Below are 15,804 nucleotides of genomic sequence, written 5' to 3' on the forward strand. Positions count from 1 at the left end.
CCCCACTATGGTCTCAAATGACTGTGTTTCTTCATTTGTAAACACAGTGAAAAATATTTCCAAAAGATCTATTTCTCATCCCTGTGATGTTCTTCTTAGAAAGAGCATCTACCAAAGAGCAAAGACACACATATCTGAAATTAGCCTCAGGCTTTGCTCAAGATGTTTAATCACCACACGTAAAATCTGGGCCTCAAACAGTGCTTGGGTTTTTGTGTTAGTGGGGGAGCATATGCACCGTCAAAAGCACAGTAACGTTTTGCAAGTCTAGGTTGCCGTTTTTTGTCTTCAGGTTGAGAATGCTGATTTTATAGAAACTCCAGGGATCCTGGAAAACAGCGAGGGTTAAAGAAATCCCCTCACCGGTGTTTGGAAAGCGGCTCTCTAAATAGAACTGCCCCCTCCTTCCATAGGACTTAGATAAGACCCTGGGGTTCCCCTGTGCTCACCTGCGATAGGGCCAGACAGACACACACCCATCAAGGTCTCTGTCCCTGTCTCACAAATACGTAGCTGAACTTCTTATCCCCACAGATCAATGAACAATGAAATGTTTGTGGGAGGGGGGAGGAAGGGTGAAAAGAGGAGCTGATACCAAGGGCTCAACTAGACAGTGAATGTGTAGAAAATAATGATGGCAACATATATAAAAATATGCTTGATACAATTGATCTACAGATTGTTATAAGGGCTGTAAGAGCTCCCATAAAATTATCTTAAAAAAATGTTTGCAAGTCACACATTATTTAAACTTCTATCCTTCCCCCGAGTCCCTGGACGTCGGTTCTCTCCACCTGTCCCAATATGATCCTACAGGCCTCTCCCGAGAATACTCTCGGGTGTGTCACCCTCTCAGAGCCCGTCACCACCCCGGGGTTACTTCCCCACAGTGAGAAAAGCTCCCTTTCCTTTAGCTCCTGACAGTCTTGCCGATTGATTTGCAGAACATTCTCTACCTAATCTTTTCTTTCTGAATACAGCCTCTCCCTGAGTCCAGGTTTTTTTTTCTTCTCTTCTCCTAATTTAGCAACATCATATCAACAATGGATTTAAAAATCTGTTCCAAGGGTCCGTAAGTCTCACCAAAGCATCTCACCCCCCGCCCCCGGCCCCCGGTCCATACCTCCACATAGCACCTTTCTTCTCACAGTGAGGTTGACTTGCCCGTTGCGGGCGGCGTGGTGCATGAGGTCGATGACGTAGCGGTGGGTCTTGCCGGCCACTGGAATCCCGTCCACGTAGACGAGCTCGTCTCCGGGGTGGAGGCGGCCGTCCCTGTCGGCGGAGCCCATGGCGATGACGGCGCCGATCAGAATCTAGAGAAGCCGCAAGAGGGAGAGAACATCCATTTCCAAGCCTTCTCCCACCTCCCTTTTCCTCGCTGCAGCCCGGGGTGGGAGGAAGGCTCTCTTCCCATTTTCTGCCAGGCGCCTTCGACCTGAGCATACATTTGGTAACGAAACACGGAGGAGCTGGAAAAGGGGGTTGCCCTTCCACCTTGTCCAGCTCTCAGATCCTTCTGGAGAAAGCAAGGTTGGCAAGTCCATGTTGATTGCCCTGAAGTTTGGGAGATGCTTGGTTCCTGGCTCATCAGTGATCACCTGTAAAGAAGCCCCTGGAAACAGAACCCCAATGGGACATCGTTGGCCTTGAAACAAGTTGGGGGCTGCCTGCCAGCACCCCCCTTTCATGGTGTGGCTTTGGGCAAAGCTTCTGGACTTTGGTGAACTTCAGTTTTCTACCCTGCAGGGCGGGGGACCTAGTCGTAGAACCAACCTCACAGATTGTTAGGAACATAGACATCGGGTTTGGAAAGCCTTTCCCTCTGTTCCCAGCACAAAATAAGCGCTCAGATATTCAAGGGCAAACAGCTGCCTTGTACCATTGAGCACTGATCCACAGGCAGAGTCTGCTCCGAAAGGTGTGCACAAAGAAAACCAAACCAAACTCAGTTGCCTTAGAGTTTGCTCTGCTCCCTCCCAGCACTGTCCTCTGCAGGGGATCTTCCCTGAAAGATCGTCCGCTGGTGAGGAGGTTGCAGCAGGGACCCTACCGGGAAATGAAGAGGTACAACACCTGGTCATGTGGGCAATGGGCTCCTTCCCTGCATCCCCCCAGAGTGTGATGGAAGACCACACCGGAGGCTTCCCACAGACATCTCTCACTAGACTAGAGTGTCCGCTAGCAAGGCCTTCTCCCATCTCAGAGAACAGACAATAAACAGTACCAGGTGTTCTAGTTTTGCTCTTTAATCTACATTTTTTCCAACTCGTAGACCACATGTCCCCTCTTGCTTTGCCAAGTGACTTTGGCACATTGCCTCTGAGGACAGGGGTTGCCGTTCTCACAGCCATTGACTCGATTGTGACTCACAGTGACCCTATAGGGCAAGGGAGAACTGCTGTGGGGGGGGTGGTGGTTCTGAGACCGCAACTCTTTACAGGAGTAGAAAGCCTCCCTTTTCTCCCTCATGGGGGCTGGTGGTTTCAAACCGCTGACCTTGCAGTTAGCAACCCAAGTCGTTTCTGCAAAGAAATGGTTTGTTTTAAATCTTCATAGATAAAAAAAGGGAGACATCGGTCAGTGTAAGACATGAAAAAATATTAATAATATATAAATTTTCAAGGGCTCATGAGGGAGGCAGGGCGGGGGAGAGAGGGACAAATGTGGAGCTGATACCAAGGGCTCAAGTAGAAAGAAAATGTTTTGAAAATGATGAGGGCAACAAATATACAAATGTGCTTGGCACAATGGATGGATGGATTGTGATAAGAGTTGTAGGAGCCCCCAATAAAATAATTAAAATAGTAATAAATAAATAAAAAACCACCCCTTGCCGATTGTCTGAAGTCTTTCAGGCACAGTAATGTCTTTCACATCTCCAAGGTGTGGATTCCAGTTGATTTGCACCATCATGACTTTGGCTTGGCTGCAGAATGCTTCCTGGGGAGTTGGCCCCCCTACTCCGCACTTCTCGGGGATATGCAAAGTTAAAGTCTTGAGAGCTCTCTTTTTTCCCTAGTGACTTCCCAGTCTTGGGGAAGCCAGACCCCTGGACAGTTCTCTTTATGAGAATGAAATCCCTCATTCTCGGGCTGCTTACTTCCTCTTGCTGGGGAGTCGGACGTGGGGAACAGATTGGCTTCCGTGTTGCAGAATTGTGCCGTAGTGAATGATATACTACCACGACCGTCGGAAAGAGCTCCCAACTCCTGACTTGGGTTGGCTGCACGGCGTGGTTCTTTCTCTGTAACCCGCTGCACCCATTTGCCACAGTTCAACTGTCGGGAACATGTCTAATGCTCTCCAATTTTCCTTATTGTCATGCCAGTCTGGATTTACGAGTTTCTTTCTAAAGATGTTCCAATCTATTCTTCAAAAGGCTCAGCCCACTGTGGAGTGCTTCAAAGAGCTGGCAAGTGCTTTGTGTAAAAGCCAGTTCAAATGAATGTTTATGTTTCTCCACCGCCCCCTGAAAAGCTGCATTTGGCTGGGCGAGCCCGGAGAAAATGCTCTACCTTTTGATTTCCTGTATACTTGAGCGGGAGAATGGATAGCTAGTTACAGAGAACAGGAATGGCTTGTGAACGTTTGGACGGGTTAATGAACAAAGTTAACATATAGTTCTGATTCTAACGGATGAAATACGCCATGAAAGAATGAGGTCACCAGAGAGCCAGTGCTGCGCCACCCTCACAATTGCTGCTGTGTTTGAGCCAGTACTGCAGCCACTGTGGGCATTCAGTGCCTGGAAGGTCTTTCTTGTTTTTCTCTGCTCTGCCATGTTCCCAAGCGTGATGCTCTTTTCCAGGGACTGATCTCTCCCAATGAGTATGGGAGACACAGTCTCACAACCCTCACCTCTAAGGAGCATGAGAATCACCTGGTGACATGGCTGCAAGGCAGGGGTTTGGACTGACCCTGAGAGAGTCGGATTTAGTAGGTCTGGGTGAGCCCTGAGATTCCAACAAGCTCTTAGGAGATGCTTTGTGTTGTTGGTCCATAGGTCATACTTTGAAGAGCAAGGCTCTAAGTAATCTCACGTGGTCTCAAGGTCATCGGCTCTGTCTGTGGGGTCACTAGTCACGTCCCATGTCTGCCCAGGACGCCCCTGGGTGCCTGGCCTGGGCTCCGTGACTCATCTCACTGATCATTCTCCTGGTCCCCTGAGAGATGTTTCCCTCCGTGAATGGTCTGCACACCAGGATACGTCGGGTGACAGTTTCTGATGCTCTTGCGACTGCCCTGGCCACACCAGCGAGGGAGGCTTCTCAGCCAGCAGCAGTAATTCTACAGCAGCTATCTCTCCCCTCTGGGGTGAGTGGGCTCTGCAGCCTCATCTGACCTCCAGTCCCACCCTTCAGTTCTTCCTCTAGAGGCTCTTGGGTGAGCTCTTTCCTCTGTACATTGCTTTGAACCTAAAGGAAGTGCTTCATGACCAAGCCGGTCAAGAAAGGCAATCCTCTAATGAAAAACAGACACGGGCATTTATCTTTCCAACTGTACCTCTCTACAAAAAAAATGAAGCCAAGCAACTACACTTCACCTCATGGGCTGTAGAAGCAAGGAACAAAACAGTATTTGGCATGCAATAACAATAGTTCACATTCAGATGATTGATGGCTCATTAAGTAGGGGGTAATGCTAACACAAACATACAACAAAGACATATAAGAAAAATAGAAAACAAAAAACTTTCTGGGCCTTTTCATTGCCTTCCTTCTTTCTGAAGTACCTAATGCGAGTCCAAGCTCAGTGGGTCTGGGCTGCAATCATTACAGCTCGGGAAAACTTGACAAGGTGGCGAGCAGATTTCAGGCTCGTTTCCTTCAAAAACTCCTCCACAGCTTTGCACAGGACGCCCGTGCCAAGAAGAACGTCTGCCACGCTCTCCCCTCGTCTCCACATGGTTTTCTCCAGACAGGCCTTTCTCCACTGCTCCGTTTTCCAAATCGTCCCCTTTTGGTGCTTTCCTGTCCCTTTCAGCTCACAGCTGGAACCCCCCTTGTCCCATTTGGCATTTTTCAATTTGTCTATTGTTATTTCACTGTGAAAAGTGCTTCTCCTTTCAGGAAAAGTGCCCACATATTTTTAATTTATTTTGTTGTTGTTGAGAATATGCACAGCGAAGCACACACCAATGCCCCTGTGTCTGCCTGTACCGTTTAGAGACGTTGCTTGCATCCTTCAGGGTGCACCTGTCCTCACCTTCCTTTTCCGAGTTGTTCCTCCTTCATTAAGAGACGCTCACTGTCCCTTAAGGTTCCTATCTAACCCTTCGAGTTGTTATTGTCGCTTTCATTCCATATAGATCTTTTCCTCCACATACCATTTCCTTTTCCATTTTTATGGGGACTCGGGGGAATGGTCGCAGAGCAATTTTTTGCATTCAACAATTCAGACACATTTGTTTCACCTCTCACAATAAAACATCCCATCCCATTTCCTCCTTGGGTTTTTTATTTTTATTCCTTTTCCAAGCTCTTCTGAATGTTGCTCATGGCATTATGATGTTCTGTTCTATATTTTCCTTGTTGATCAGCATTCTTCCAGAGTATCCTTTGTCAAACATTTATAATGAATTTATAAGGGGCAAGTACCTCCCTACTGTTCCTTTTATAGACTTGTCTATTGATTGGCTGAAAACTCTTCATTTCCAGGCCTGACAGGTGACTAGGATCCATAGTCTCAAGGGTTTTACTAGTTTCTATCCAACCAGTAAGCCTGGAATTTGAGTTTGTTCTACATTTTCCTCTCATTCTCTCCAAAACCTTCTATTGCGACCCCATTCTGATCACCCAGCTCTGGTCTTAGGGTTGTGAACTGATGTTTCTGTGGCTCATTTGTCCACTGGACTGATTATTTTCATGCAGCTTCAATCTTCATCACTTTTTTTTTCAGACAGGGTGAGACATATAATTGCACTTGTATAGCAATTCATGAGCTTTAGACACTAGGTGCTACTCACTAACGCAGCGGTTCTCAACCTGTGGGTTGCGACCCTTTTGGGGTCAAATGACCCTTTCACAGGAGTCACCTAACTCATCACAGTAGCAAAATTACAGTGAGGAAGTAGCAACGAAAATAATTTTATGGTTGGGGGTGTCACCACAAAAGGACCAACTGTATGAAAGGGTCGCAGCATTAGGAAGGTTGAGAACTGCTGTCCTAAAGACACTACCCTAGGACACTGTCTTTGTGGTCCATGCTATGGCAATTTACCTGGGTTTCCCCTGAGATAATAGCCCTGAGCCCCCCAAGCCCAGATACTCATTCATCCCCTCAAAGTGTTCGGTTATGTCTAGGAAACTCTCATAACCTAGTATGTTCCACAGCATTCATGGATATATTTGTAGTAAGGTAAATGCTCATGTACAGATACTAATACTTATTGCCACGAAGTCGATTCTAACTATTGATAACTCTATAGGATGACGTGGAACTGCCCTTTGGGTTTCTGAGACTATTACTCTTTATGTGGGTAGAAAATCCCCTCATTCTCCTGCAGAGTGGCTAGCGGTTCGGAACTGCTGACCTCAGTTAGCAGCCAGTGCATAACTGACTACACCACCAGGGCCTCTGTCTCACACACACACACACACACACACACACACACACACACACAATTTGGGGATGTAATCCTACTCTCCCTCCCATCCCTGCTCAGTTTGTCTGTCCATACAGCTACTTGTAGATCACTAGCACTGCAGGGCGGTGTAGGAAACAGTGTTTTCTCAGTTGCTTTTAACTCCCGGCGTCTTCCCCTGCCGTCATCATTTTGTGGCCAACCTCCTTCTTATTGTAAATACCTTGCCATTCCCCCAAGCTCAGGGGCCCTGATCAGTAGTGGGTTACACAGTGGGCTGCTAACTGCAAGGTCAGCAGTTTGAAGCCATCAGTTACGCTGCAGAAGACAGACACGGCTTTCTACTCCTGTGAAGTAGCAAACTCGGAAACTTACAGGGGAAATTCTACTCTCTTCTATAGGGTCATCAAGTCATCGGATCTACTGGGCTCAACAGTACATTTAGTTTTGGCTTTCTCTCAAGTTAACACGGGTCTACCCGCTAGGCATATAAATCTTTCAACAGCATCATGCTCAAGGCTGACATTCTTTACTACTTAGGTTAAAGAATTGATTAGTTTTTAAAAGATTGAGGATTTTCTCGTTTAAAGCAATAGTTTCAGGGGCTCATTTAACCTTCATGGCTCCAGGAAGTCTGGAGTCCATGACATGATGAAGTTCTGTTCTATTTCTAGAGCATCTGTCATCAAAATGTTCAGTAACAGTAGCTGGGCACATCTAATTCTTCTGATCTCATGGCACAGGAGGCAATTGTTCACGGACATAAGTAGTTATATATTCCATACCCTCCTATTCCATACTCTCCTTCCTCTGTTGCTATAGCTCATTAGTGTTCAAGTGTTTTGCCTTGAATCTCAACCTGAAGCATTTAATTGAAGATCCCAGGCACAATGCAATGAACTAGAAGGTATAACAAAAGCAGTAAACATGTTATTAGGCTAATTCCCATGACCTTAAACCTCCAAACCAAACAACCAAACCCCATAGGTATTTGATTGCATATAAGCAATCCTGGCAGGTTTTCCCCTTCATTTTTGTCATTGTGATATCACACAGTGTTGTCAATTGTTGTATAGGCACATGACATATTAGCAGCAATTACAATAAATGGCTGTGCAACACGAAAATACCAATGTGATATTTCCATCACCATTAACCCCTTAACCCCCACTCCTGCTCCTGGTCAATACCAATTAACATGGTCCTTGATTTATTTTCCTTTTCTTGTATTTTTATATAAAGCGATGACATACAATGTTTGTCCTTATATGTGTTATGGTCTTATGTCACTCAGCATAACGTCTTACAATTCCATCCACATCGTGACACACATCAGGACTTCATTTCTCCTATTGGCTGAGCGCCCTTCTGTTGTGTGTATGTATCATAGCTTGTTTGTCCATTCACCTGTGGTGAGCGTTTAGATTGTTACCACCTTTTGACTATTGTAAATAGTGCTACAATAAATACTGGTGTACAGTTTCTGTTTGAGTCTTTGATTTCAAGTCTTTAGGGCATATGCATGTCGGAGGGGTATTGTGGGGTCATGTGGTAGTTCTACTTTTTTGTTCTTTAAAGGACCATTTTGCATTCTTACCAGCAATGGGTAAAAGTTCCAATTTCCCTGCCTTCTCCAAATCTTTCCCATCATTGGTGGTTCTGCGTCCGTCTTCGCCTGAGCTGTCCTATGGCCGAGCAATGGCGTCTCATGGCAGTTTTGATTTGCACCTCTCTTAGCACCTCTCTTGTGCTGAGCATCTTCTCACATGCTTGGTGACCTTGTGAATGTTCTCTTCGGTAAAAGGCCTATTCACGCCCTTTGCCCATTTTATAGTTAGATTATTCGTTTTTTGCTGTTGTCAAAGTTTTATATTTATTTTGGTTATTAGATTCTTGTTGAGTAGATGGTTTCTGAAGCTGTTCTCCCACTGAAAAGCTTGTATTTTTCTTTTTCAGTGAAGTCTTTTGCTGAACAAAAGCTTTAAGTTTTTATGAGGTTCCATTTATTTATTTTGTCTTGCTTTTTGTGCTGTTGTTATTATATTAGATAATCCATTGTTAAAAGCTAGGCCTGACAGTGTTGACCCTGCTTTTTTCTACTAAAATTTTTATGGTTTTAGTTTGTACATTTAGGTCCCAAATTGATTTTGGATTTGTTTGTTGTGTGTGGAGTGATGCATGGGTCCGGTTTCATTTTCCTGCATGTGGAAATCCAATTTTCCCAGTCCCATTTATTGAAGAGACTTTTCTCCCTTGCAAATAGACATAGAACTCTTCAAAAATCAGTTGAATATAATAGATGTGTGGCTTTACTTCTGGACTACCAATTCTATTCCATCAATTTCTGTGTCTATTTTTTATACCAAGATAAGGCTGCTTTGGTTACTTGTATATGTAATACTTGTGTACTGTTTACCAAATTCACTGCCATTGAGTCAAAAAGAGGCGCTGTCATCTTTTGTAAAATCAGGAAGTCTTACTCTTCCTACTTTGTTCTTCTTTTTCAACATTGACTTAGCAATTCAAAACCTCTTGTCATTCCACATAAAGGTGAAGATTGAGTTCTCCTTCTTTGTTAAGACTGTTGGAATTTTATCAGGACTGTATTGAATCTATTTGCTTTGGAGCATTGAATCTATAGCTCACTTCGAGTAGTATTGTCATTTTAATATGAAGTCTTCAAACCATAAACATGAAACATGCTTCCATTTACTTAAGTCTCTGGAAATCTCTCTTTCACCAGTGTTTTATAGTTTTCATTATATAAGTCCTTGAAGTCCTTGGCTAATTCCTAGGGAATTTATTCCGTTAGATTCTATTGTAAATAGGAACCCCAATTTCCCTTTCAGATTTCTCTTGCCAGTGTATAGAAACTCAGCTGATTTTTGTTTGTCAGCTTTGTACCCTGCAACTTTGCTAAACTCACATCTACTAGCTCTAGAAGCCATCTTCTGGACTCTGTTTTTTTTTTTATATATATAGGATCATATAAGTTAAAACCTGGCACCCTTTATTTCTTTTTCTTGCACTTTTGCTCGGGACAGGATTTTTAATACTGCACAGAATCGGCGTGGTGGAGAGTGGGCATCCTTGACTTCCTGATTGCAAGGGATCTCTGTCTTTCCCCAGTTAGTATAATGCTGGCAATGATTTTTTCATGCAGGCCTTACATCCGACTGGGGAATTTCCCCTCCATTCTAGTCTTCTTTAGGGTTTTCATTGAGGACGGGGGTTGGATTTTGTGAAAAACCTTTTCTGCATTCACAGATATGATCATTGTGGTTCTTTCTTTGATTTATAGATGTAGTTTATTAAACTAATTGACTTTTTAATATTGAACCATCTCTGCATTCCTGGAATAAATCCCACTTGGTTACGGAACATGACTCTTTTAAATATATTGTAGGATTCTGTCTGTTAGTATTTTGTTGAGGGTTTTTCTTTTATGCTCCCAAAATTTAGTGGCCTGGAGTTTTCTTTTCTTGTCATTCTTTGTTTGGATTGGATACCAGGGATATATTTATTTCATTGAGTGAATAAGGGTCTATTCCCATATTTGAACTGGCGTTCTGCGGTTCATTAGTTACTAAAGGCCAGATTGCTGGGTTTAATGTGCACCTTCAGATGTCAATACTGTTCTGCATAATGGATGAAGGAACTTGTTAGCTATGACTTATCAGACATCTGTGGTCGGGAGCCAAGTCACCTTCCATGCCTTTCCCTTTGTCAGACGTCAGAAATTAAATAAGGCCAGCACATTTCATTTGTGTATGATCTTCAGACTTAAAATGTAGGAATGCAGGCAGGAAGACTTTATGGGATACATTTATCATGGATTCTTTCTCCCCTGCCTTGTTTGCCTGTGTGTGATATTCCAGGTTTCAAGACGGTTTATTTTCTGGCTTTGCTCGCTTCAGAGAAGTTCAGCTTTTCACCTTATGGTTCAAATTGAACTTGAAGCATGGATGTGTCTTAAACCATTCAGATGAAGGGGTGAGCCAGAATAACTAAAAATAAATGCAATAAAGATAACCAGCAATCCATGCAATTAGAAGAGGTTTGTCATAAGTACTTGATGCCTGCTCAGTGGAGAAGACATGACTCAGAAATTCCAGGCCAGCATTTAGAAGGGCTGGGGACCTGGCTCCTGCCTACAGTCCAGGCAGAAAACTAACTGGAGGCTGGGGGGTAACCAGGGCTGCTGCATGGTAACCAGGGCTGCTGCATTCAGACCACTGACTTTCATTTTACATAATGCACATTTCCTTTTGGTAAAAACTCTATCGCATGTAAAGCCTAGTAAGATGTTTCCCTCTCTGACTATGGCCTCCCTGTGACTCAGTCATGCAATCCCTTCTACTTCATGGGAGTAAAGAGAAAGTCTCTTTAACATTTACCGAATGTGGTGCTGGTTTACATCCAAAGCAGATAAAACATGAACCTCGGGGCCCAAAAGGTAAGAGTATTATTTTTCAAAGATTGTATTGAAATGAGCATCATGGGAAAGAATCAAAGCTTTATTGCTTCTTTATATATATATATATTTAATAGGTTAATCTTCTTTTACTTTTATTTATATGTGGGAGAAGAGAATAGAATTGTGTTCTACCCTGAGGATCTATATCGACCATCATCTGGCTCTAGTTGATGCAGCCTTTGTCATTTCAATGAGTCAGATGATGAGTTCGAGGCAAGGAGAGGGGGCCATGTTCAGTCTAAAAGGGACAATTTTCCAATTTCAACTAGCTGTTGCCATTGAAGATGGCAAACTCCATGTTGCTAGATCTTCCAAAAGAAATATAACTTAACAAAAATATATGAAACTAGGCAGCACTCAACAACTTTAAACACCCTGGGAGTTAATCAAAACATGTCCTCGGGCTTCCAGGACATCTCTGCTTCTAGGATGGGGCTACTCTACAGACACTGTAGGATTTAGTGACCTCAGGAAATGTAAACTACAGATGATGTTTCTCTCTTTCTTGATATACTTAGATAACAGTTTTGGTTTGGCAACGAGCACTCACTGCAATTCCGTTTAGTTAATATTGATTGCATTGGGTTCCATAATTAAGATGCCATAATCATCATAAAAACCTGTGCTTACCTTAAGAAGCTGAAAGATTGGTAATGGGTAAAAAGAAATAGGTAAGTAAAGGCATTCTGGACCAAACAGAGCTATCACCTTTCTGGGGGAGATTCTTGCAGTTGGCAAATTTGGGGCACTCTGATAGTGTAAGGGTTATGAAGTTTATACTAATTTATCCTTCATTACCCTGCAAAAGACCTCCCCGCCCACAAACCAACCAACCAACCAACCAACCAACCACCAAAAATCCACTGCCATTGAGTTGCCTCTCACTCGCAGTGAGCATGCGCGGCGGAGTAGAGCTGCTCGGACGGCTTCTGAGGATGACGATTTCAGGGAGTGGGCAGTCTCATCTTCTCCCATAAAGATGACCTGGAAGTGTGATCTTTTCCTTTCCGTACGGTTTCATTTAGTTTATCTTTCAAGCACCTATGGTACACTTTCTATTTTGGAGGCAGTAACGAAGAACAGGCAGAAGGAGTAATGCCTTTGAATTACGGTGTTGGTGAAGGATATGAGATAGACCATGAACTGCCAGAGAACGCACATAGCGCTCTACGAACAGGTTGTTGTTTTGTTGTTTAGAAGCAAGCATGGCGAGACTTCAGCTCACGTACTCAGGACGTGTCATAGGGGCCTGCAAAAGGGCTTCGTGCTTGGGAAAGCAGTGGGTCAGTGAAAAATAGGAAGACCCTCAGGGAGGTAGATTGACAGAGTGGCTGCAACCAAGAGCTCGAGTCAAGCCCTGCTAATGAGGACGGTGCAGCACCAGGCAGGTTTCGGTTCTGCTGTACGCAGGCTGCTGCGATTCAGAACCAACCCGAAGGTATCTAACAGCAAACACAGCAAAGGAGAATAAGGACCCCGGTGATGCGGTGGTGAAACTATTGGACTGCTAGCCACAAAGTTGATCATTTGATTCCATTAACTGATCTATGGGAGAAAGATGTGCTAATCTGTTTCCACAAAGAGTTATGGCTTTACCTGATGGGCCAGTCCTACTCTATCTTATAGTGTTGATTCAAGTCACAACAAACCATATGGCAGTCGTTTTTTCATTAGGCCAAGGAGAATAAAAGAGACGAGAACATCTCTGCTTAGCAGCAATAACAAAAACACTCTCTCTCTCTCTCTCTCTCGCGCGCGCGCGCGCGCGCGTGCGCGCGCGTGCACACACACACACATAAAATAAAAATAAAACCCATTGCCATCAAACCTTGGTTAGGTGGTGCTGTTGGGTGCTGGAGAAGTGTTGGACTTAACCCCAAGGTCAACGGTTCAAACTTACTCAATGCTCCTGGGGGGTGGGGGTGGGCATGGGGGAAACATGAGGCTATCTACTTCTGTAAAGATTTACAGTCTGGGAAAACTTGTAGAAGGTCGCTAGGAGCTGGAATCAACTGGTGGCAGCGGTGGTGACTGTGGTCATTTCCAATTCATGACAACCTTGTAGGGCAGAGGAGAACTGCTTCCCAAGGGTCCCTAGACTGTACATCTTTATGGGAGCCGGCAGCCTCATCCTTCTCTTCCTGAGTGGCTAGTGGGTTTGAACTACTGGCCTTGTGGCTAGCAGACCAATGTTTAACCCACACTGACACCAGGGCTTGTCATCCTACCTAGAAACATTTTAAAACTCAGCTGATCAAACAACATTTGCAGACACATGAACATAGAGCAACCATGAAGTAAGATTTGTCAGATAATGCCCTGTGGGGGCCAAAGGGTTTTGGAATATAAATCCTTGGATCAAATATTTACATATATGAAGATATCTGATAATATTTTCTTTTCTAGACACATACCCTTCAATAAGAAGTCTACAGTGTGGAGTGACTACGGGTCACTGGTAAATGCAGAATCAGCTGATGGGGGGGAGGTGAGGAAACAACTCAGGTGAATGAGAAGAATGAAATTTGCTTCCTCTCCCTGTGACATGAAATCCTTCCTTCCTGTCGTCTTTAAACCAATGTAAGCCTGAAGTTACACGAGCCCAAAAGACCAGCCAGTCCTCCTTGGCAAATTCATTTTTCCATCTTCTCTGGCAGCTGGGGAACGAGTGACGTTTTGGTAAACTGTTTCCCAGTTTTCTCCCCAGCAATCAGGTAGTAACTCTTCCCTCCCTGTGGAGTGTATTCATCCTAGAGGGCCAAGCACAGCCTCGTGGGGTTTTCCGTGGGGGAACTCCTCTCGCGGGGAGGAGGAGGTCTCTGTGGAGTTTCTCTCAGGCTCTCGCTGACTCTGATCGACTACCTCCACAGCCCAGGAGTCCACTGCCTACCAGGGCAACTTGCTTCCTGTTGGGACAGCTTTGCTATAGGTTACTTTCATATAAGGAATGGAAAACAAACGATGAACTGTTACTTCCCTTCCTGAAGATTTCTGTCCATCAGTGGTTTTAGTTTTATGTTATGAATCAACTAACAAAGGAAACAAAGTGAATGAGAAACATTCATTGAGCACTTAATATGCGCCAGGTACCAGAGCAAGAGCGTTACCAAGGTCATCTCCTTTCATCCTGAAAGCCACCGGGTGAGAGAATGTTGCTGGTGTCCTCATTTCACAGTCGGAAAAACTGGGTTGTGAACCTCAGTGCCTTGCCTGAGCCAGGATGGCACGTAGGCGACTGAGCTCAGGTGGGGCACAGGTGCTTGATATCACAGCTCAGGCCTTGTCCACTTGCTCCAGACTTTCATGGATCCGACTAAGCCACTTCGGGCACTACTTCAGGCACATACTCTACAGTGAATGTGTTCTATTTGGTATTTTAACACACACTCAGGAACCCCACTTTGGTGTGCTTTGTGTATGTTAGAACACTGCTGTCTATTACTGCATATACTGAATATTGACATGATTACTGCTACAAGACTTTCACGCCGATACAGAACTTTGTTTTAGAAACAAGAGTCTCCAGTTTTAGAAAAATGATTTTCTAAAACAAGATTTTGCCCAAATGCTATCCCAATTCCCAACATTGTGCCAGATGAGGTTAATACCATGAGTAATTTCTCATGGTAATTCCTTAATTCAGATATGGCTGGGGCTTTGTGGCATTTAGCTTGGCTTTATTTGGGAGCAGCCCCATACTTGCTCTCCCCTGCTTTGGTAAAAAGCATGTTGTCCTCCTCTTCCAAGTCACCCCCCCCCACTTGTATCCTCCATCCTACACTCTCTATCCAGGAGCTGCCAGCACAGAGACACCAGGGCCTAATACAATTGATCACTGAAACACTTAAGTGGACGCCAATTCAGAGCAAAGAATGCCTCTTTCTTAATGTAATGTGCATTGATTCTTGAAGAAGTCTTGGCCATTTTAAGGAGAATAGCTAATAAATTGGTAAAGTTGAAATTCTGCTTTGTGGGCCAAAACGATATCCTTTCAGCTATCATATTGAATGATGTTTCCCCAATGCTCACATACACAAGATAGCCCAAAGTGTAGAAAAAGGTGATCCGACTCACAGGCTGTCCAGGCTCATCTCCCCCGAGGATTCTGAAGCCAAATCCAGATTCCATCCTCCGAAGGTGAACATCCAACTCCTTGTAATCTGGACCTGGCACAAAAGAGATCCCATTGAATAATGAGTCCTGTCTTCTCCCCAACCTCTGAGGAGCTGAATGCACCAATGATAAATTAATTGTATGGACGTGATTAATGAGAGGGTTCTGGTAGAGTTGGTGGAGAGCATAAAGCATTAAAAAGAGAGAAAGTAACAAAAGTAGGTGTTCCAAAATTAAGTCGTCCTGAAAGAACAGTGACCAGCCAAGGGCACTGTCAGGGTGTCGTCATCGGCAGAGAGGGCTCACGAATTTTCTGAGTGGAAACACCCCTGCATTCTGGGAACTGATGTCTTGATAATTCTGTACCTTTGAACTGATTTGAACAGGCTCCGCTGGCATGTTGGTGGTGTTTCCTCCGACTGCAAGGGTTGTTTCCGAAGCCTGGGGAATCAGATGGCCACCCCTAGCTCAGTACCGCCTAGCAATTTACTAATAAAGTTGTTTTAGGATTTGATGCACCTGGTGGAGGGAGTGTGTGTAAATTTATGTTCCACGGAAGTTGTCTTTTTTAAACCGCACAAAGTTGAAAATGTTAGAATTTAAGCTTTACATGATTTCAGGTGAAGTT

The 15,804-nt window shown here is 44.3% G+C and overlaps 1 protein-coding gene across 1 annotated transcript in view; it reads right to left on the reverse strand.

The window, feature by feature from the left end:
• The window catches only part of MAGI2 (membrane associated guanylate kinase, WW and PDZ domain containing 2), a 1,552,529-nt gene that overhangs the window by 183,196 nt on the left and 1,353,529 nt on the right, over positions 1 to 15,804 (reverse strand). Inside the window, exons 14-15 of the mRNA XM_013004634.2 lie at positions 15,138 to 15,229; positions 1,124 to 1,316 (exon numbers count right to left, since the gene is read on the reverse strand). Of these exons, the coding sequence (XP_012860088.2) occupies positions 1,124 to 1,316; positions 15,138 to 15,229 (285 nt within the window). The remainder of the gene's footprint in view (positions 1 to 1,123; positions 1,317 to 15,137; positions 15,230 to 15,804) is intronic.

Source organism: Echinops telfairi, unplaced genomic scaffold (genome assembly GCF_000313985.2).
Source record: "Echinops telfairi isolate 266 unplaced genomic scaffold, ASM31398v2 ScPeMD7_23;HRSCAF=83, whole genome shotgun sequence".
Classification (NCBI taxonomy): Eukaryota; Metazoa; Chordata; class Mammalia; order Afrosoricida; family Tenrecidae; genus Echinops; species Echinops telfairi.